Source organism: Stigmatopora argus, chromosome 13, assembly GCF_051989625.1.
Source record: "Stigmatopora argus isolate UIUO_Sarg chromosome 13, RoL_Sarg_1.0, whole genome shotgun sequence".
In the NCBI taxonomy this organism is placed as follows: domain Eukaryota; kingdom Metazoa; phylum Chordata; class Actinopteri; order Syngnathiformes; family Syngnathidae; genus Stigmatopora; species Stigmatopora argus.
In genome coordinates, this window is record NC_135399.1 from 9,020,850 (window position 1) to 9,041,509 (window position 20,660).

Genomic DNA, 20,660 nt, shown 5'->3' on the forward strand with positions numbered 1-20,660 from the left:
GGTCCGGCCCACATGAAATGGAGTTGACGTTAATGCGGCCTGCAAACCAACCCGAGTTTGACACCCTTGGTATACAATAACTCAGTGGTGGACCATCAGGGCCTGGCAGGCCTTCTCTGTTGGTCAAAATAGTATCTGAAACACAGACTGATGTTTATTATATTTTGTCCATGAATATTTATGATGACCATGTATAGTGAGGCTTTTTTCTCGCAAAAATGACCATGTATAGTAAGGCTTTTTCTTGCAAAAATGACCATGTATACTGTATAGTAAGGCTTTTTTCTTGCAAAAAATGACCATGTATAGTAAGGCTTTTTCTTGCAAAAATGACCATGTATAGCAAGACTTTTTTCTTGCAAAAATGACCATGTATAGTAAGGCTTTTTCTTGCAAAAATGACCATGTATAGTAAGGCTTTTTTCTTGCAAAAATGACCATGTATAGTAAGGCTTTTTCTTGCAAAAATGACCATGTATAGTAAGGCTTTTTTTCTTGCAAAAATGACCATGTATAGTAAGGCTTTTTCTTGCAAAAATGACCATGTATAGGAAGGCTTTTTTCTTGCAAAAATGACCATGTATAGGAAGGCTTTTTTCTTGCAAAAATGACCATGTATAGTAAGGCTTTTTCTTGCAAAAATGACCATGTATAGTAAGTTTTTTTTTTCTTGCAAAAATGACCATGTATAGGAAGGCTTTTTTCTTGCAAAAATGATCATGTATAGTAAGGCTTTTTCTTGCAAAAATGACCATGTATAGTAAGGCTTTTTTTCTTGCAAAAATGACCATGTATAGTAAGGCTTTTTTTCTTGCAAAAATGACCATGTATAGTAAGGCTTTTTCTTGCAAAAATGACCATGTATACTGTATAGTAAGGCTTTTTTTCTTGCAAAAATGACCATGTATAGGAAGGCTTTTTTCTTGCAAAAATGACCATGTATAGTAAGGCTTTTTCTTGCAAAAATGACCATGTATAGTAAGCCTTTTTTTGCAAAAATGACCATGTAGAGTAAGGCATTTTTCTTGCAAAAATGACCATGTATCGTAAGGCTTTTTTGAGTCATATTTATTTCTATAATCCTAATTCAAAGGGTTTAGCAGTCGCCATTGACATTGAAATGTCACTGAAATCACTTACAGTGCACTGAAAACCTAAACTTTTCAAATAAAAAACTATAATAATAATATGTAACCAATGACGACTAAAAGTCATCCACATTTCTGGACGTGGCTAAAAAATAGGACAATCGCCATGATAAGTATTTGCTGAGTAGAGATAGTATAACAGCTTCCACTAGAAGGTGCTGCTGTTTCGGGTCAGGAAATAGTCCGCTTTCCTCTTCTTCCTCTTCTGGAGTTGGGGTTTGATGAGCAGAACGTAGAGGAAGCACGAGACCACCACCAGGAAACAGGAGGTGGAAACGCACCCCACCACCAGCCAGGTCCCGCTCGAGTCTGTAACCAAACGGATCGTTTCCAAATATGCTTCCTAACTCTTTGAATAGAATCCATCACTTGTGGACGACCAATCCGTTAGAAATTCACTTCAATTCAAATGGATTACACGTCTATCGTTGTCAACGTTTACTCGCCAATCGTCCTCTGCGGCCTCACCTTGCAAGCGAAGCGTGACGGTGACTTGGCGTCTTCCGTCCAGGTTTTGCGCCAGGCACGTCAGTTGCGCCCCTTCCTCTTGCTCCGTCATCGCCTGGACAACCAGCGTCGCGTTCATCCAACAGTCAGACGCCTCACGTCCTTCTCTGTTTGGACAAAATGGTGACCAAATGTCCAAATGTTTTTCTCACAGAGCTTCTTCCAGAAAAATCTAAAGGAAGCCCACATTAAATCCATCCATTTTCACTTATCAAAGCAGAAGATATATACACATAAACCGGCCCCAAAAAGCCACTCCCCCCAAAATTAATTTTAGGACCACCTTTAGCTTCAATTACAGCAAGCATTTGCCATCCCATTGTTTTGATAAGCTTCTGCATTGAGGTTTGTGGAGTCTTATCGTTGTGTTAAAAAAAAATCTCAATGGGGTTAAGGCATAAGGCCCGCGGGCCATATACGGCCCGTTAGGCTTTTTAATCCGGCCCGCCGACGTCCAAATTATAGTAAAAATCAATGACCTCATTCATTTCCCTTTGCCCTGCAATACCCTCGTTTCGCCGATAGATGTCGCACTAGTCTAGACCTTTGTTGGAGTGTAACTTGGAGAACAACTACACAGTTCCAACTGAAATGTGAGTTTCTCTACTGTGTTAAAAATAGCAACTTGCACATGTATGCACAGCAGCAGTACAGTATCTTAATTAATATGCCGCTCATCACTCTCAATTTAAAGACTGCTTTCTTTCGTTGAATAATAATGTGTTCTTAATGTCGAAAGTAAATTTGAAAATAATTTTTCACCTTCAATTGTGTATTTTTTCTTACATTTCAATCCCCAGGTTTGATCAATTACATTGCATGTCCAAATGCTCCTGCCCCCGGCCCCTCTGCCAAATTTTAGTATCCATTCTGGCCCGCAAGTCTAAAAGTTTGCCCACCCCTGGGTTAAGGTCTGGACAAATGGAAGATCATGTGGTCTGATGAGTCCCAAATTACCTTGTTACAGGGTGTCAGGTCCATTAAAAAAACAAGGATTTTTACATTTAAAATTGCCTGAATTGAAGGAAATAGGTCATTCATACCTTCTCCTGTAGGGTGACGCTTCCACATCGACGCCGATTGCCGTCCACCACACACTGGTGGAGACGCTCCGATCGCACGTCGTGAGAACCACACACGTCACTTCCACTGCTGAACCTAAAAGATGTCAAAAAAAGCTCTGCCAATGCCCAACAATCAACGGAAAATGACCAAAAATGCCCATAAGAATGAACAAGAAATGAACTGGAAACAACAAGAATTGACCGGAAACGCCCAGGAATCAACAAGAAGTGACGCGGACTCGCCTTCCGAAATCAACAAAAAGTAAAATGTAGTGTTGGTCTGATACGCCGGCTTACCGTGAGAGACTTCGACGACACTCCCGTCGGGCGGCCAAACAATCAGCGGCGGCACGGCAGCGGCAGCAGCCATCATCGATAAATCGGGCTCTTGTGTCGATTGCTGCTCGGGCCCTGAAACAGAAAGTGGAAATACAAAACATTTACAATTGTGCTTTTTCCAAAAATATTACTAGCCACTCAGAGGATTTGTGAATAATACAAAAAAATAATAATATCTGCATAAACAACATGATATAAACAACCACAATGCGAGCACACCAAACTCCCATGTGGCACATTAAAACTTTTCAGCCTATAACGACACTCAGGTTAATATTTTCCATGTCTAAGCAGCAGATTTGCATGCTTTTAACGGACGTCATTTTATCATCGTTTCATTTTTTCTTCACTCCAAAAAACATTAAGAAAATAACCGAAAAACAAAAAACATTCAGAAGTTTGTACCCCCCAAAAACGATAATTCTGAAACCTGTTTTTAGTGGCACAGAAACCAATTTTTTTTTCACAAATACAACAAAAAAAGTAAGATGAAAAATATATAAATAATCAAACCCGCTTTTATAAAAATCCTCTGGAAAAAAAAAGAGCCAACCCCTAAAACTTAATTGATGGCAGCCCACCTGTGACTTGGAGTCGTATGGTCCTGGTGACCGTGAAGGCGCGGCGCTCCACCAGCACGCCGAGGCGACATGTGTACAGACCTCCGTCTGAACGTGCCACCGCCGGAATGCGTAGCTTGGAAGCGTCGCGCCCCAAAAATTGCCACCCGTTGCCTTGGAGACCAATGCCGAGCGAATCCTCCTAATAAAGACAAGACATGAATAGAAAAACCTCAAAAAGTACTACTTTGTGGGCACAAACTAGTACTTCGTGTGCGCATAAAGTATTTGCTCCAAGTACTTTCTTCATGTGCCTGAAATACCATATTGATCCGAATATAAGACGATGTTTTTTTAATGCATTGAAATAAGGTCGTCTTATATTCGGGCCAATACGGTAGATCCTTTTACAGACTTAGAAATTACGCCACCTGACCTGCAAATACACTAACCATTCTTTTGGCGTTACATTCTCGTCCATGATTTTATCGTGAATTTAGTCAGTTATTAGGTTATAATGTAAGGTTTTATTGTTGCTAGTTATTTTCAGCGAACTGTAACCGTAACTAAGAAAGTGCGCTCATTGTGTTTACCCTCGTTTCCCGTAGTCGGATCAGTTTCTACTCTGTGAGCTCGTACTAACGATTTCGTGCAGATGAAGTAGTTTGTGCGCACGAAATACAAAACCGTTTCCGCAAAATACTAGTTTGTTCCCACAAATTAGTAGCTTGTGTTCACGGGCAAATTTTCTTTTTAGTACTTTAGCTGTTACAGTGCCATTGACTTTGGTAGATGCTCCCAGTTCAAACGGATTGGACGTCTATCGCAGCCAATGGGAGCTCATTCTAATTCCTACCTTGAACCACTCGACGCTGGACCGCGAGAACAGATTCCCGGCGGGACAGGTGAGCGTGACGTCTTCTCCCAGCGTGGCGTCGTGCAGATATGACAGCTTGTCCACGTCCACCGATGCCGCCGCATACACGTGGAGCGACACGCTGCCGCGAACGCAAAATGTCGCGTTTCTACAAAAACAAAACAACAACAAAACGTCACTGCCACTTTAAAGGTCATCATCCAGGTTTCAATATTTACAGTTTTGCCAAGAATTACTTTTTGCTGTGATTTTAACACATTTCACACATTTGAAAGAAAAGTCAAAACAAAACATAACACACAGAGCTATATTACGGTGTTAAAATATCTCTGCCAATGCAGAATTGTTTTAAAAATAATACTGTGGGAGGAAACCAGAGTACCCGGAGAAAACCCACGTTAGCCAGGGGAGAACATGTACACTTCACGCAGTGAGGACGCCACCTGTGATCGAACCCTCGACCCCAAAACTGTGGGGCCGATGTGCAAACCACGCGTTCACTTGCTCTTTTAAACTTTAAAATTAGAGTAATTGCATTGCATATTTTTTTATTTCAAATATATATTTTATAATTCTTTTTTGTAGCGTTTTCAACATTTTTTTATTTAACATTTATAGTAGTTATTTATTTATTTAGGGGTTGGTGGATGAGTGTGTCCTGTCTATGTAAAAAACAATATTAAAAACAAAACAAAAAAAAAAATGAATATCCTCAAATAACAAAATTATACTTTCCAAAAATAAGAAATAAAAATAAATAGAACATTTTTTTTCTTAAATAAAGTTCTAAAACCAAAGAAGCAATTTATATAAATTCCTTAAAAATGTTTGAATGGTCTTCCCATTATTATTTTTTATTTATTTTAATGATTAAACACAACATATAATGGAATTACATTTTTACATTATTATTATTGTCTTTATATATTCCCCCCACGTTTTTTTTCTTTTTATGTACATTTGTAAAATGTGAATTCAGGCATCAAGGGAAGACAAACATCATTTTTCCATAGCAAAATTTTGAAGAAAAAGTAGTTCATGACTGACCTGAATGTGCAAGTGTAGTTGCCCGAGTCGGACGGTCGAGCGGGAAGGAGCCACAAGTCGGAACCCAGCCGCTTGACTCGACCTTCGCCGTCGTCTCTGCCGTCTCCGTCCTCTCCATCGCCCCTGGCAATGCGGTAGGCATCTTCGGGCGGATTTACTCGCCGCCCTTTGAGAGCCGAGCGTAGAAAAGGAAAGGACACCGCGACCGCCTCATTCTCCAAATGGAACAACCCCAACTCGGCCTCCGTCAAAAAGCAGCCATCTGTTGCATGATTCAGAAAAATCACAACCTCATTCACAAAAAAACAGGTTGCCTAAGAATCCCGAGAGTTGAGAATACAAAATGAGCATACAAAAAAGATTGTTTTTTAAAAAAATATTTAAAAAATGTCTGCATTTTTTTGTGCAAAATGAATGTTTGATTTTAGAGCGGTCTCACCTTTAAACAGCAAAGGCGGAAGCGGGAATTTTCGTCCGTGAGCTAACACAACGGCTAACGCTAAGGCTAGCGTCAGTGGCGCGGAGATAGACCACATGACCACCAGCATCTCACTGGTGTTCCCGCTCCAAACTTGACTCTTAAATAGGAGCGATTTACCTCAGCGGTCGTCATTCACTTCTGCTTCCGTTTCCTCTCGTTACACAAAACACACACACGTACACAAACAAACAAAAAAACAAAAAATGAAAACTGTTTTGTATTCAGGAGCCTATAAAATGATGCAGTATATTTCCGGATTTTCTTCCAATTTCGCATTGCCATAAGAGTAGGCCTTTGTGAACATTTGTATTTTTTAACGTTGACAAACAAATCAAAGCGCTGTTTTTAAGGTTCCCTGCTATTGCGAACTTTGTTTTTAAGTATTAAAAGCAGGAAATTCCTGTTTGAATTTTTATTTAGATGTAGTTATTAGGTGAATGAATGGAAATAATATTTTTAACTCAATTTAGTTCTGCTTTCATATTTTTAAAATATTTCTTAACACTTCCAAATCTTTTGGAATATTCAGTTATTTTTGCAACTTCATATTTAGATTAAAAAATGCTTTTAAAATGTGTTTATTGAAATTATCTTGAAATTTTGTATAATCACTAGGATATCCTTTAAAATTACATTTTTAATACCCGTTTTTTTTAAAGATTACTCGGATTTTGCGGTAAAATACTCTGTGTTGAACAACGTTAAGCTAATAAATCTTGGCTTTAAAAATAGTACTAAGTTCTGGCATTCCACAGGGCAGCATTCTTAGCCCACTGTTGTTTCAATTTTGAGTCATTTTACCACTAAATGAGTCACAATTAACAAATAACACACGAGTTAAAAATATTTGACAAAATATACAGAAACAATACATCTACTTTGTATTCATTTAAAGCATCATTTTTGGGCTGTCTATTGTAACATCCCCACTATGTGAAGATGACGAAAATACTCTTACTTAAATAACAATAATAGCAGTACATTTATATAGAGAGTATACTTACCATGCGCAGCCGTGTGTGTGTGTTTAAATTCCCTATAAAGAGTTGAGTTTTAAAGACACAAGAATGTAAACTCCAAGGTTTCCCAATTGAGCACTCTGTACTCTTCAACACACGCAAGCATGCAATGCAGAAGGTGTCTCTTTAAGGATATTTTTTGTGGAGAAAAATATGTCTATTTTAAGAATAAGTGATGAGAGTAGAAGAAAAATCTGGAAAGATTATTTTGGGAGTGTTTGGTTTAGGAAAAGTGTTTCTATTCCATTGCAATGTTATTTCCTATTTTTGCATAATTTTTGGGGGGATTTTTCTACTATCCAGATGGCTCTTTTATAGTCAAAGTCAATTAAAAAAAAAGGTAAAAAGAAATAAACTAATGAGAATATTTGGAGGGGAAATGATAAATTAACAGTTTCCATGTAATGAGAAAAAAGAACAATTTTATGTAAAAATAAAAACTGTAATGGCAGAAAGACATTATGCCTTACATAATTATGGATTTATAGATGTGATTTCAAAGCGCCAATATTTTAACATTACGTGAACAAAGTGGTAATTGGACAATAAAGGGAATGTTTTGATAAATCGTAATATTTTTAGATAAATTAAAAGCAAAGTTATTACTATAAAAACGCACTAGGTTACGTCCAAAACATTTTCAGCAAAACAAGTGTAGTAAAGTACAACAATTCTAATACAAAAGTCACCTACCTACAAGAAATGTATTTTTAAATATTACGAGAAAAAAAAAATCACATTTAAACCAAGACATCGCATCCTCATATTAATTTTTCCCCTCAAGTTTATTGAAAGAAAACCAAAACGCACAGGACATCCTGCTGCACACAATGTTAGCAACATTAGCAACGTCAGCGACTGAGTTAACAAAAAGTGAGCGCGTAAATAAATAAAAGCACAAACATTGTGAAACGGGTTTTCCGAATATTTACCGTCACACTTAACGTCCAGAAAAAAAGCTTCGGGGTTAGGCTTGCGCGGACGACGCTTCCTTCCAAAGCAAAAGCGCGCCATTTCTCGCTAACGAAGAGCTAATGCTAAAGGTGTAAAAGACTCGGGCGACATTTGCGCTTTAACAGGCAATCCTTGACGTGGAACGAGCACGTCACCCACACATTCCTTAAAAATCGGCTTCCGGCTTCCCTGAACTCTAGAAGAGTAGCCAACTCATTAGCAACCAAGTTGCCATGAAAAAAAAATCCTAAACTGCTCCTATCGACTCATTTTTTATATCCAAAAGTTAAATGGGACACATTGTTTGCTTTCTTGCAACAAAATGGTGACACCAACTAGTCTCTTCCACAGTTGCCACGGCAATAGGGTAATGTCTTCATTTATCACTTTATGGTCGTGGTGGTAACAATTAGTGATCAGCCATTTTGTGTCTTTTAAAGTCTTCCACGCTAACAGAATTGACAGTGTCTTTGTGATCCAAAAGAGCCAGAACGCAATGACATCAGCATTATCATCTCATGCTTCACAAACACACACTTAGTCAAACCATAAACCATTTTTCTATTGACAGATTTTCTTCCTATTGATATATTTTGTACATACACAACTTTGACTATTTTTTTTGTTTTTTTTGTTTGGTACGCACATTCTGTGCAGACAGCACGTCGCCCTCTGTGGGTGGAAGCAAGCAAGACGGTGAGGGGAAAGAGGTGGATGTGCATTGGAAAATAATCATAATATTATTCATATTAATATTAAAAACAAAAAAGATAAGAGACAAATATTCACGCTCGTGTTGGAGAAATAAGAAGAAAAAAAATACGACTCTGGAATCCATCTTTGTTTTGTCCTTAATCGCTCTCACCTTCTGCCCAAACTGTCCCCGCCCACATTGCGCATCACCACGACGACGCCTTTCAGCATCATCGTCGTCATCCTCCCGGTCACACGAGAACGCGGAGAAACATTTAGGGACTGGTTAAAACTTTTTCCGGCGGTTAAAGACGTTCAAAGTCCAAGAGGAGACACGAGGACGACGATGACGAGCACCTGAACATTTTTTGGGGGGGATTTCCTCGTCTGGGAATTCACATTTGACTCCGTCCACCTCTGACAGGGGGCGGGGCCACCCGGAGTCCTCGTGGGCGCACGGGGTCCGCTGGGGAAGTGTTGGGCTTCTGAGATCCAGTGTTAGCGAGGAGCAGGAGGAAGAAGAAGGAGAGGAAGGAGTCTACCAGCTGAGCAGGTTGCTTCTGCCCAGCGTCATGAAGTAGACCTGACTGGACCCCCCGGACCGCACCGAGGCGAAAAACACCTGAGGACACCAACGTACAGTAGGGTAAATAGCACGTATTTAGTCAACCACCAATTGTGCAAGTTATCCTACTTGAAAAGATTAGCGAGGCCTGTAATTGTCCAAATGGCTAAACCTCAACCAAGAGAGACAGAATGTGGAGAAAGCCCCCAAGGAAAATCACATGGTATGATTTTTAAAGAATTTTTTGGTCAATACCTAAAGTTAATCTCAATACTTTGTTATGTACCCTTTGTTGGCAATAATGGAGGCCAAACATTTTCTGTAACTCTTCACAAGCTTTCCTCACACTGTTACTGGTATTTTGGCCCATTCCTTCATGCAGATCTCCTCTAGAACAGTGATGTTTTGGGGCTGTCGTTGGGCAACACAGACTTTCAACTCCCTCCACAGATTTTCTATGGGGTTGAGATCTGGAGACTGGCTAGGCCACTCCAGGACCTTGAAATGCTTCTTACAAACTTTGTTGCCATGGCTGTGTTTGGGATCATTGTCATGCTGAAAGACCCAGCCACGTCTCATCTTCAATGTCCTTGCTGGTGGAAGGAGATTTTCACTCAAAATCTCTCGATACATGGCCCCATTCATTCTTTCCTTTACACAGATCAGTCGTCCTGGCCCCTTTGCAGAAAAACAGCCCCAAAGCATGATGTTTCCAGATTCAGTCTTCCCAGCCTGGTGCAGGTCTGCAATTTTGTCTGTGGTGTCCTTCGACCGCTCTTTGGTCTTGGCCATAGTGGAGTTTGGAGTGTGAGAGACTGAGGTTGTGGACAGGTGTCTTTTACACCGATAATGAGTTAAAACAGATGCTATTAATACAGGTAACGAGTGGAGACCTCGTTAGACTTCGTTTGAAGTTAGACCTCTTTGACAGCCAGAAATCTTGCTGGTTTGTAGGTGACCAAATACTTATTTTCCACTCTAATTTGGAAATACATTCTTTAAAAATAAAACAATGTGATATAAGAACTTGCACAATTGGTGGTTGACTAAATACTTCTTTGCCCCACTGTATTTACACAAGCTTTGGTGACTGAAGACATTTTGGGAGCCTTACCTTGTCGTTCCTCTCGCACAGGAACTTGAGTCTCTGGGCCCTCTTGTGCATGAAGACACCATCCAGGTGGCCCGTCTCCACCGAGCGGATCTCGATGGCCTTCTCGCCCCAGCCCATGATTTGGTTGGAGCGAATGTAGGCTGCAAAAAAACAGGACAGGCCTTTACCTCACAGGAAGTGATCCACAATTGAAATAACCCAAATTAAACAGGAAAAGATTTGGAATTGTCCTGAAATCCACCAAAGGTGACCCACAATTGCTGAAAGTTCATAAATAATAGAGTTGATATTTAAAAAAAAAACGCAATCTTTTTTCAATCGATCGTTTGAAAATGACTTCCCGTATTTTGTCGCATATTGACAGCCTCCACGTATAAGCCGCACCCTTAAAATTGCCTTAAAATCGCTGAATTTTACAATTTATCTCGTTTAAGACACCCTGTGATGGCGTTATGGTGTTTTGTTTTTGTCACCTTGCATTTTCGTGCATGTCAAGTCTAATTTGTGCGCATATAAGCCGCACCCTTGATTCAGTCATCATTTTTGTTACAAACACGGCTTATATGCGAGAAAATACGGCAATAGGGGGGCGTTTGTCGTTCTGGGACATCGCAAAGGACAATTCTATGGAGTCATTGGCGAGTATCCCCTCTTACCGACGGAGGTGGGCATCTCCCCCCACTGGAGCACCACGTCCTTGGTAATCCGCCCGTACGTGTTGACATAGACGCCCTCGTCCTCATAGCAAACCAGCAGCTCGATGCCGTCAGTGTTGGGCAGGATGATGATGGCGTGCGACTGAATGTGCGTTTGGATCTGCCAGCAGAAAAAAAAACATGCCTCCGTCACCTCGTTCGTCTGCGAACATCACACAAAGCCGGCGGGGCGGCGTCTCACGTGGGTGGGCAGATAGATGTCGTATACCGCCCCAGAGTCCACGTCCACGGCGTGGAAGCCCGAGGAGGAGCCGTAGATGACCTTTAACCTCTGGCCTTCCTCCACCGTCAAGTCCACCAGCAGGGGCTTGTGAACCAGTTCGCCGAAAGACTACGGTCCACAAAAGGAAATAATTTGAAGCGGGAGGGTTGGCAGTGAGTCTTTTAGTGTGCCATTGAAAAAGGGAGCAGGTTACAGAAAGAAAAATAATAATAAAATAAGCGGGGAAAGGGTTATTTGAGTAGACTTTTTTAAATGAAAATAAGGTTGTCGTTTTACTATGCAGATTTCAATTTACACAAAATGTTACTATGCAAGATTCTCTCTATTTCATTAGATATTTACATTTACTTTTTAGCCTCATCTTTTTTTAATCCCCTTGCAAAAAATATTTAAAAGATAAAAAAGCTACAAAATTGAGATGTTATTTTGTAAGAAACATTGATAAAACCTTATTTTGGGTGGATAATAAGTTGCAATGAAGAAATGGAACAAAAAGCCGTTACTACACAAAACAGACAAATGTATATTTGGAATTTGCAGGAAATGCATTCTAACTTCCCAAAGCCCAAATTTGTAAAAACTGACATTTAAAAATTGGGATTTTTAGGGATGACCTTTTAAGGAAACCACAACCACACTCTTGCTTCTCACATGAGCCCAAATCTTTCCGATTGCTGACCAACTTCTCACCTTGAATGCCATGAACTTATGGTAAGGTTTGGGCGCCCACGCGTAGACCTCCACCGAGTTCTTCAAGGCCAGGACCAAGAACTTGATCCGCTCGTACTTGACTGCGAATCAAGCATCAAAGTTATTCACCGTCAAACAGAATGGCGGCGGCTAAAAACTAAGCCCAGGCGATGACACTCACCGACATTGTAGTGGACGCAACCTTCCAGGTCGCCCACGGTGGTCCAGCCTTGTTTCTTCTCCACCTCGGGGTCGTTGTGCAGAATCTTGTTCCGCAGCCATGACAGATAGTAAACACGCAGCTTGTTCTTCTTACCTGAATGCCGTTCACATACACGTATACATACTTTTTAATAGAAATCCTTATCTTTGTACAGTAAATCAAAAGAAGAGTGGATGAAATTGGCAAAAACACATTTTTTAAGAGATTTGGAGGTAGTAATTCTGGAGTTGGCGATTGCAATTTTGGCCAGGAGAAGTTCTAATTTTATTAAAGATAAGGGGCCACAGGCTATAATAGTGCAAAATAACAGACATCATTTTCAAAGGAAAAAAAAGTTCAAGTTTGAAGAAAAATTGTGATTTCATAAGAATAAATGAGGGAAAAAAGAAAAGTAAGTACTCATTTCAAGAGGATTTTTGTTCTTGATTTAAAAGAAAATCAAGTAATAACTTCATGAAAATAAACAGTGACAACTTGGTTATTCAGGTAGCAAAATACTGTGGCATACCAAACATCCTACGATAAGGACAACACGACGGGGTCACCTGTTAACGAATTTCAACACGCGGCACAAGTAACGTGCACTGATGAAAGCTTCCTTGACGCGTGTCCTTTCCAACCACAAAACATATTTGTTCCTTCCACAATGCAAACAAACATAGTTTACACGTTGTGACACCGTGGCCGCCATTTACTCAACATCCTTTGACTTTATATGGAGTTGTTGTCACACTCGTGCTCACTTTTCGGGAACCTTTTTGACACGGAGAGTCATAAACAATTCCTATTTTCACATTTTATTCCTTGAGAGAATTTAAGAGTAAAAATGTGAAAATGAGATGTGATTTTTTGGGGGGGTAATTTGACCACTTTTAAAGTATTAGATGAATTCTTTGAATTATTTGTTAGTACTGATACCACGACCATCGTTTTAGGGCCATATTGGTGCAACACTAATTATAAATAAAGTGCTTAAGATAAAATATGGCAATTAACAAAAAAATGGCTTTTCAGGAGGGTTTTTTTGTGGAAAAAAAATTACTTTGGGGAAAAAAAGCCAGATTTTCCAGAAAGCTGTTTTTTATGAAATTAAAGTTTACACAGACATTTGAGGAGGAAAAAGAAAACAAATAAATTTGGCGCAACACTAATTATAAATAAAGTGCTAAAGATAAAAGATGGTAATTATAAAAAAAACAGGAAGAAATCCATGATTTGATGGAACAAAAGTTATATTTTATTTAAAAAAATACTTTTCAGGAGTTATTTTTTTGTGTGAAAAATAGAGCCAGATTTTGGAAAAAGCTGGATTTTATGAAATTAAAGTTTATGGAGTTATTTGAGGAGGAAAAAGAAAACAAATAAAATTGGCACAACACTAATTATAAATAAAGTGCTAAAGATAAAAGATGGTAATTAAAACAATGTCGCAACCAGGAATAAATCCATGATTTGATGGAACAAAAGTTATATTTTATTTTCAAAAAATACTTTTGAAGAGTTTTTTTTTGGTGGAAAAAAAATTACTCAGAAAAAAAGCCAGATTTTCCAAAAAGCTAAATTTTATGAAATTAAAGTTTACGCAGTCATTTGAGGAGAAAAAAGAAAACAAATAAAATTCACTCACTTCAGCAGACCGTGAGAGGATAAGCGCAATGCGAAATGATGAATATATTCACTTCAGCGAAAACATATCAATCTTAAAACAAATGGCGAACACACAATGAGGAAAGATGTCAAAAAGCTATCTATAAAAGTAAAAATCTGCCAATTATTTTTCTCGAGCTACAATTTCAGCGTTGGTACCTGAGATGGTGACGAGAACGTTGAGTCCTTCTAGCACGTCCATTTGCTGGAAACGTCTTCGGCTGATGAGCGGGTAAACTTTCCCCTGACCGCTGCGGTCCAAAAGCATCAGACCGCTCTCCGTGCCCACCAGTAGGTTCACCCCTTTCAAAGTTAAGAAGTTATGTTGTTTTAAGTCCTAAAATCACCATCAGCGTACCAATTTTTCCAGGTTTGCTCACCCCACAAGGCGGCGCAGAGGATCTCCGAGTTGAACCTCTTTTTGTACTTTCGGATCTCAGGTGTGTCACTCTGCGGGCGAGTGTTGACCGGGTTGACGTTGACCACAGAACCCTTGCGCGAGGCGTCCGCCCGCAGCGCTTCCGCCAGACGAGCGTCGTTGCCATAGCCTGAAAAACACGTGACGTATCAGAATTGATTTAATAATTACGTTTGTTAACAGGAAGACTGTTCAAAGGTTAACATGTTCCAAACTTGAAAAGACAAAGTGACATTGGAATGAATGAATAAAAAAATAATATTAAAAAAGTCATAGCATTAGGAGAAAAAGACATTGGGGGAAAAACATGCATATTGTGTAATTTAAAAAAATGATAGCTGGAACAAAACAAAAAGTCCAAAAATAAAAGGGTGACAGTTTTTTGGGGAAATTTAAAAAAAAAAAAAAAATCAACCACCCAATTGTATTTTTAGCAACCTTCTGAAAAGAATCCTAACTTTATAACTCTCATGATTGAAAACATAATTTAATTAAAATGAGTGGAAAAAGTTGTAGGGATACTACAATCAGTACAAAAATGGTTGAAATGTAACAAACCTGAAAGAAAATCTACATGAGGAAAACGATCTAATTCTAACCCATACAAAAATAAAAGTAATTTTTTTTTTTTTTTTACATCTTTTTTTATATATGATGTATGTACCGTATTTTCACGACTATAAGGCGCACTGAAGTCTTAAATTTTCTCCAAAATAGACAGGGCGCCTTATTATCCAGTGTGCTTTATATATGGAAAAAAAAAAGTGTAATTCATTGAGGGTGCGCCTTATACTGTGGTGCGCCTTATAATGCGGTGCGCCTTATAGTCGTGAAAATACGGTATGTATTTCCATGTATATATATGTACGCAAATGATGTATTTCAACTCACCGACATTGTTGAGTGCGCTGCCGGCGGAAGGCGATACTTGCAACAAACGCGGATCGATGAACGGCGTGAACGATGACGACGACTTGTGTTTCTGCATGTTGTTGCTCGATTGACTCTGCAGGGGACGCGTGCGCACACAACAAAAACATTGAGCATGGTGACCAATTATTAAAAAAACATTGAAAAAAGGAAAAAATGAGCAAGGTGACAACGCATGCGTAAACAAGACAATGATTCATTCCAGGGAGTGCAAACAAAATGGTGGAAACACACTAGCCGTCCCAATTCTTCTGTTGACTGTCACAATATTTGGACATTTATTAAATGTTGTTTGAAACTCACCAGAAATCGTGCCCCCGTGTCTTATATTGATGGCTATGAGGGATATTGCACACCAGTCAGTTTAGTACGGACAATTACGTCATGGGAATTTTAGATAAAACCTTCCTGTTGTAAAAAACTAGGTAAGAAGATCTGCACTAATAAAATGAAATTAATATTACGCTATAATGCTATTATATATTGAGCGCATTCTTTTTTGCAATAGATTCATTATTTTCAGGCTAAAAACACAAATATGGCATTTTTGTGGGAATAAAGTGGCCACTTCACGACGTCAGAACTTCTGTATAAAGCTGCGATAAAAAAAAGTTATGACGATAGAATGAAGTGGTCATTTTAAGAGAAAAAAATACGTTTGGGGAATTTTATGTAAATTAAAAAAAAAGGCACTATGTGTAGTAGTCCCATCACGAAGTGAAATGAAAAATTAATTAACAAAGTTAACTTCATTTCACGATATTTTGGTCAGTTTTATGAGGATAAAGTCCTAGGTGATGAAAAAAGCGTAATTTGATGAAAATTAAACAATTTTTATTGGGGAATTAAGTTGCAAATTTTGAAATTTAAGCGATTGGCTGGGTTATAAACTTTGGAACTGAAAGATGAGTGTTCACAGCCACTTCTTTTAGTTTCAACGGGACGTCTATTAAGGCAATGAGTTAGTCATAATATATTATACAATAATGTTAATAACAGCGTGTGCATTTTCAAAATACTAATTTTGTGAACACGAATTAGTACGTTGTTTCACAAGGATGAAGTGACTACGAGAAAACTGTGACATGCCATCAAATGTTACGATAGTAAAAAAAATGTTATTTGTTATTATCTTCCGGGTGAATGATGGCCTCAGAAATGATCCATTTTGACATATTGCGTTACGTTAGCCGTAATGAAATGCGTTTCGAGTTGACAGCGGAGACAAAATCCTGAAAGCAGAGCTAGCTAGGCGCCGCCTCGCATTTGGCTCAGGCGAGTCTAGAGCGTACCTCGATGAGGAGCGCCAACTTGTCCAAGGGGCTCTGAGGGGACGCGATGGGACTGGCCAGACCGGAGGAGGATGAGGAGGAGGAGGACGGGGAGGATGGAGAGGAGGATGGGGAGGAATGATGACTCTGCTGGATCAGGTCCGGCAAGAGGTGGATGCGCCCCGCAAAGCCGTTGCGCTCGGCCGCATGCTGCTGAGGGTGATGATGAGGATGATGGTGGGGGTGATGATTGTGTTGCTGGTGGTAGTGGTGGTGATGAAGGGGGGTAGGGGCGTGATGGGCGTGCTGGGCCAGGGGGCCCGGGCTGGACCCCGAGCCGCTGGGTCTTTTTTTGGGTTCGCTCTGGAAGTAGAAAGAGGGGTACACCACTTTGCCGCTACACGCGTTACGGAGCAGCTCTGGGGGTGGGAAGGTGTTAGCTAGGCTACGGTGACTAGCCTACAGGCGGGACAAAACGCCAAGTTAGTTGACAAAGTCAGTTTGGGGAAGAAAGAAAAAGAAAAAAAGAAATTGTATACTTTGTTATTAGTCACACTCGTGAGGAGGAGTTATTTCACAAGTAGTGAGGTCGAATATAGAGATTTACAGGACACTCAAGTCTTTCTTTGAATAAGGATGTTGAAAAACCTACAATTATTGGAATGTTATGAAATCATTTTGAGTCGAGAAGGTAAAACCTCTACTCTATAAACCGGTAAATAACTTTACATAGAAAATTAAATCTGAAAAGGGAAACGTCTTTTTTTAACCAAATTGTTCCGGCAAACCTGGATTTTTAGGAGTAATAAATAAATAAGTAAATCAATCAAAGCATACTTTTATGCATGTCATTTTACAAAGAAATTAAGTCAATTTTGTAGAAAACGTTCCAATTGGAGTATAAAGTGGTCAATATTGTTGTGGTAAATAATGTATCATTTAGAGGACTTTCAGAAAACTGGTGTTTTGATTAGAAATAGCAATCTGCCCCCAAACATCGTATACAAGCTACGAGTGATATTGTAATCTAATCATGAATTTAAAATAAAAAATGGTATCATTAGAACAATCTTGGACAAAAAAGTCCTGCAGTACTTTGAGAGAGGGTTCCAAACTTAAAATAGTCACTTTGCAGGAATTAAAATGTGTGTTAATACTCGTGTTAGTGTCGTAAGGTGAGCTTTTTGAACGTCTGTCAAGACAAACACAGCATGCTCAAAAAAAAGCAATACAGCAGGGGGACATGAGAAAAAAACACATGAAAAGACCAACAAAAAAAAGGCAAAAATCAAACTAAACAAGGTGACAAGCGTGCAGACAACATTTTGTCCTTTCTCACGTGTACCTGTCGGACAACCAGAGTGCTGTCTTTGCACGGCGTGGAACCCGCGTCGCCCTCGCCTTCATCGTGGACGATCATCGTCTTTACCGACTCCGTCTCGCCATTACTCAGCCGGGACGACCTGCTGGGTATAAAATAAATCGCTGCCACTCCAAAACCACAAACCGGGATTCAAACTCATCCTAAATGGGACTCTCCCAGTAATACATACACGGCTCTGGATTCCTCCGGACCCGAAGTGGACTCCTCGCCACCCTCCTGATCCACCTCCTCGTCGTCATCGTCGTCCGTGGTGTCCGAATCCTCGCTGGACGATGAGTAATCCGTCACCTTGTTGGGAGGGCGCACGTCGTCCGCGGCGCGGAGTTCCTTAGCGAGCGCAGTCAGGTCCTGCTGGGTTAAAAAAAAAATAGTTTGGAAGGTCACTCGGAGTTAGTTGAAAAAAATAAGTGGGGTTATTCCAAAGCAGGTGGGCCTGAAACAAGCCGGAAGAAGCGTCAATGCTAAAAGGGAGGAAAAGTTAGGGAGTTAGTCCAACCAGAAAGAAGGTTAGAAGTTGACAGATGGTCAAAAAAGCACTGGAACGAAAGCTTATTAAAAAAAGTGGTAGCTGTGGGGGGACACATAGTCCAAAGTTAGATAAGCAGTCCTTGGAGTTTTACTGTTGTTAGTGGAAAGCGACTAGTGGAGCTCAAGCTATGCGTTCTAGCTCTAGTTGGGGGGGGGGTCTAACTTATCCCTCGCTCACCGCTGGTCTGCCGGGTCTCTGCCTCTCTTCGGGTTTTTTCCCGACGTTCTCTTGCCTTTGGAGGGGTGAACCCTCCGATTTGGAGGAGGCTGACGCGGAGAAAACAAGGCGTCGGGAAACGATTTTTTTTTTTTTTTTTTTTAATTGTAGGCGTTGGCGTGTTTTAGCACTCACAGCGGGCCCTGAACCTCTCTCCAGAGCCAGCCTGCGAGCTGGAGTTGCTGGAAGAACTGCTGGAGGAAACGGAACCAGAACCGGAACCAGAACCAGAACCGGCGCTGGAGCCGCTACTACCGCCTCCCGCCGACTTGGGAAGCATCTTCTCCACTCGCTCCCACAGTAGTCGAGGCTCAGCCGTACTGTACGGTCCGGACAAAATTCAATCATGGCCACTGCTCACTCTGTTTTGTTTTGTTCCTCAATGAAACAACTGTTGTGATATGACTATTTTATTCTCTAAAGTAGTTCTAGTGGTGGCCAAGGCATTTACCTGCCCGTGTTGCGGTTGATAGCAGGAGGCGCATTGGCGTGGCGTTGAGGCGAGTCTCGCCTCGGCAACACCGGCGAGCGGGACGTTGTCCTGACCGGGACCTTTTTTGATGACCAAAGTATGCAGGAATTGATACAAACAAAAAGACACGTGGAAGCAACACAACACCCCATTGGTCCTTGTAAAGACGCCATGTTGCTAGTCCACACTGAGATGAATTCAATGCAATAAAAGCCGCGTACAGATGCACAATTAGTGAAGATGCTGGCATTCAGGAGATTATTGATGTTATTAAGCGTCTACGCATTTTGGAACGCTATTATTTGTAACAAGCATGAATCAGATATGATTGGTGAAGTCGATTATTTAATTTTTTTAACAGGTCCTTCATAATTTTTATTTTCTAGAATTAGCGTGTACATTTCTGGGGGCCATTTGTTGATGGATTTTTTAAATTAATCATTGTTATTTTTTCATCCTTTTATTCATTTAACTAAATCTAAATATACCTTTAACAACATTGTCTTCAAGTATAATACATTTTTATGTCATTTACCAAAAAACTTAAGTGTGAAATTTAACAATAGCCTACTCTTTTAATCTACAATAATTGCTGTTTTCAGTCTTCCTCATTTGTCATACAAACAATGTCGGTGAAATTCCACTGCCACCCTCTAGTGCACAGTGTCAAAGTGGCAGCCTGGGGGCCAAATCTGGCCCGCCGCACCATTTTGTGAGGCCCGAGAAAGTAAATCATGAGTGCCGACTTTTTGTTTTAGGATCACATGAAAAGAGTATAGATGTATATTAAATTTCCTGATTTTCCTCCTTTTAAATCAATAATTGTAATTTTTTAATCCATTTTTTCTGTTTTTAGTTCAAAAATCTTTTTTTAAATCTCAAAATATAAAAAAAGCTAAAATAAACATTGTTTTAGATCTATAAAAAAACTGAATATTCAGGGCTTTTAATCCAGTTCTTTTAATCCATTTATATAAAAAAATCTAAATATTATATCTAAAATGGTCCGGCCCACATGAAACCGAGTTGACGTTAATGCGGCCCGCGAACCAACCCGAGTCTGACACCCTTGCTCTAGTGCAGGGGTCTCAAACTTGCGGCCCGCGGGCCAACTGCGGCCCTCGGGACGATAATTTGCGGCCCCCGTCTTAATATGAAAGATTAATGTTCGTGCGGCCCGCAAAATTGATATGAATGACACTTGTGTTCGGAGCAATGTTCCCTCTAAGCTGCGCGCGTGCGCAATTGCGCACTACTCTCGTCTTCTCTGCGCAGTAGCAATCATATGGCGCGCAGTAAAAAAAAAATCGATTTTTAAATTTTTTTTAATTTTTTTTTTTTTTTTTTTTTTACCCCTTTCCCCATGATGGCGCCGTTTAAGTGGCAGCCAGTGGCAGTAGCTCTGTCCACTCATGTTTTTCGTGTTTTACAGCATGTTTCGATCGATTTATTTTTTATTAATCTTTAAGTTAATTTATTTAATTCATTATTTTTTGTTAAAAAATAAAGATATTTGATAACGTTGGAATGTTTTATCAGTGCTTTTCTTGTGGAAATCCTGATGCGGCCCAGT

At 39.9% G+C, this 20,660-nt stretch overlaps 2 protein-coding genes across 8 annotated transcripts in view; both read right to left on the reverse strand.

The window, feature by feature from the left end:
- Positions 1–1,059: 1,059 nt before the first annotated feature.
- LOC144086553 (interleukin-1 receptor type 2-like) lies at positions 1,060–7,664 on the reverse strand. Its single transcript, XM_077616446.1, has 9 exons — positions 7,028–7,664; positions 5,982–6,174; positions 5,543–5,804; positions 4,475–4,643; positions 3,640–3,820; positions 3,017–3,130; positions 2,699–2,813; positions 1,617–1,762; positions 1,060–1,457 (listed from the first exon to the last, which is right to left on the reverse strand). Exons 2-9 carry the CDS (start codon positions 6,088–6,090, stop codon positions 1,297–1,299), a joined length of 1,257 nt encoding a protein of 418 aa, XP_077472572.1. The 5' UTR covers positions 6,091–6,174; positions 7,028–7,664; the 3' UTR covers positions 1,060–1,296.
- A 146-nt stretch (positions 7,665–7,810) lies between these two features.
- Positions 7,811–20,660, reverse strand: part of LOC144086551 (mitogen-activated protein kinase kinase kinase kinase 4-like) — a 36,364-nt gene continuing 23,514 nt past the window's right edge. For 2 of the 7 annotated variants that reach the window (XM_077616441.1, XM_077616442.1), the window contains 14 exons: positions 19,067–19,167; positions 18,751–18,935; positions 18,577–18,665; positions 18,040–18,218; positions 17,832–17,952; positions 15,177–15,291; positions 14,248–14,415; positions 14,027–14,170; positions 12,179–12,313; positions 11,998–12,098; positions 11,266–11,415; positions 11,025–11,184; positions 10,369–10,508; positions 7,811–9,311 (listed from right to left, as the gene is read on the reverse strand). In XM_077616441.1, the coding sequence (XP_077472567.1) occupies positions 9,228–9,311; positions 10,369–10,508; positions 11,025–11,184; positions 11,266–11,415; positions 11,998–12,098; positions 12,179–12,313; positions 14,027–14,170; positions 14,248–14,415; positions 15,177–15,291; positions 17,832–17,952; positions 18,040–18,218; positions 18,577–18,665; positions 18,751–18,935; positions 19,067–19,167 (1,872 nt within the window). In that variant the 3' untranslated portion in view covers positions 7,811–9,227. Of the gene's footprint in view, positions 9,312–10,368; positions 10,509–11,024; positions 11,185–11,265; positions 11,416–11,997; positions 12,099–12,178; positions 12,314–14,026; positions 14,171–14,247; positions 14,416–15,176; positions 15,292–16,507; positions 16,946–17,831; positions 17,953–18,039; positions 18,222–18,576; positions 18,666–18,750; positions 18,936–19,066; positions 19,168–20,660 lie in introns of all 7 variants that reach the window. The other 5 variants (XM_077616443.1, XM_077616439.1, XM_077616438.1 and 2 more) reach the window with 5 other exon arrangements.

What these genes read in the sequence shown, in the direction of transcription:
- LOC144086553 (XM_077616446.1), bottom strand. Translation starts at nt 6,090, where the DNA reads ATGCTGGTGGTCATGTGGTCTATCTCCGCGCCACTGACGCTAGCCTTA. An exon ending in CCAGCGTCGAGTGGTTCAAG is followed by an intron (nt 3,821 to 4,474) that starts GTAGGAATTAGA and finishes TGTCTTTATTAG; the next exon opens with GAGGATTCGCTCGGCATTGG. An exon ending in TGTCGTCGAAGTCTCTCACG is followed by an intron (nt 2,814 to 3,016) that starts GTAAGCCGGCGT and finishes GACATCTTTTAG; the next exon opens with GTTCAGCAGTGGAAGTGACG.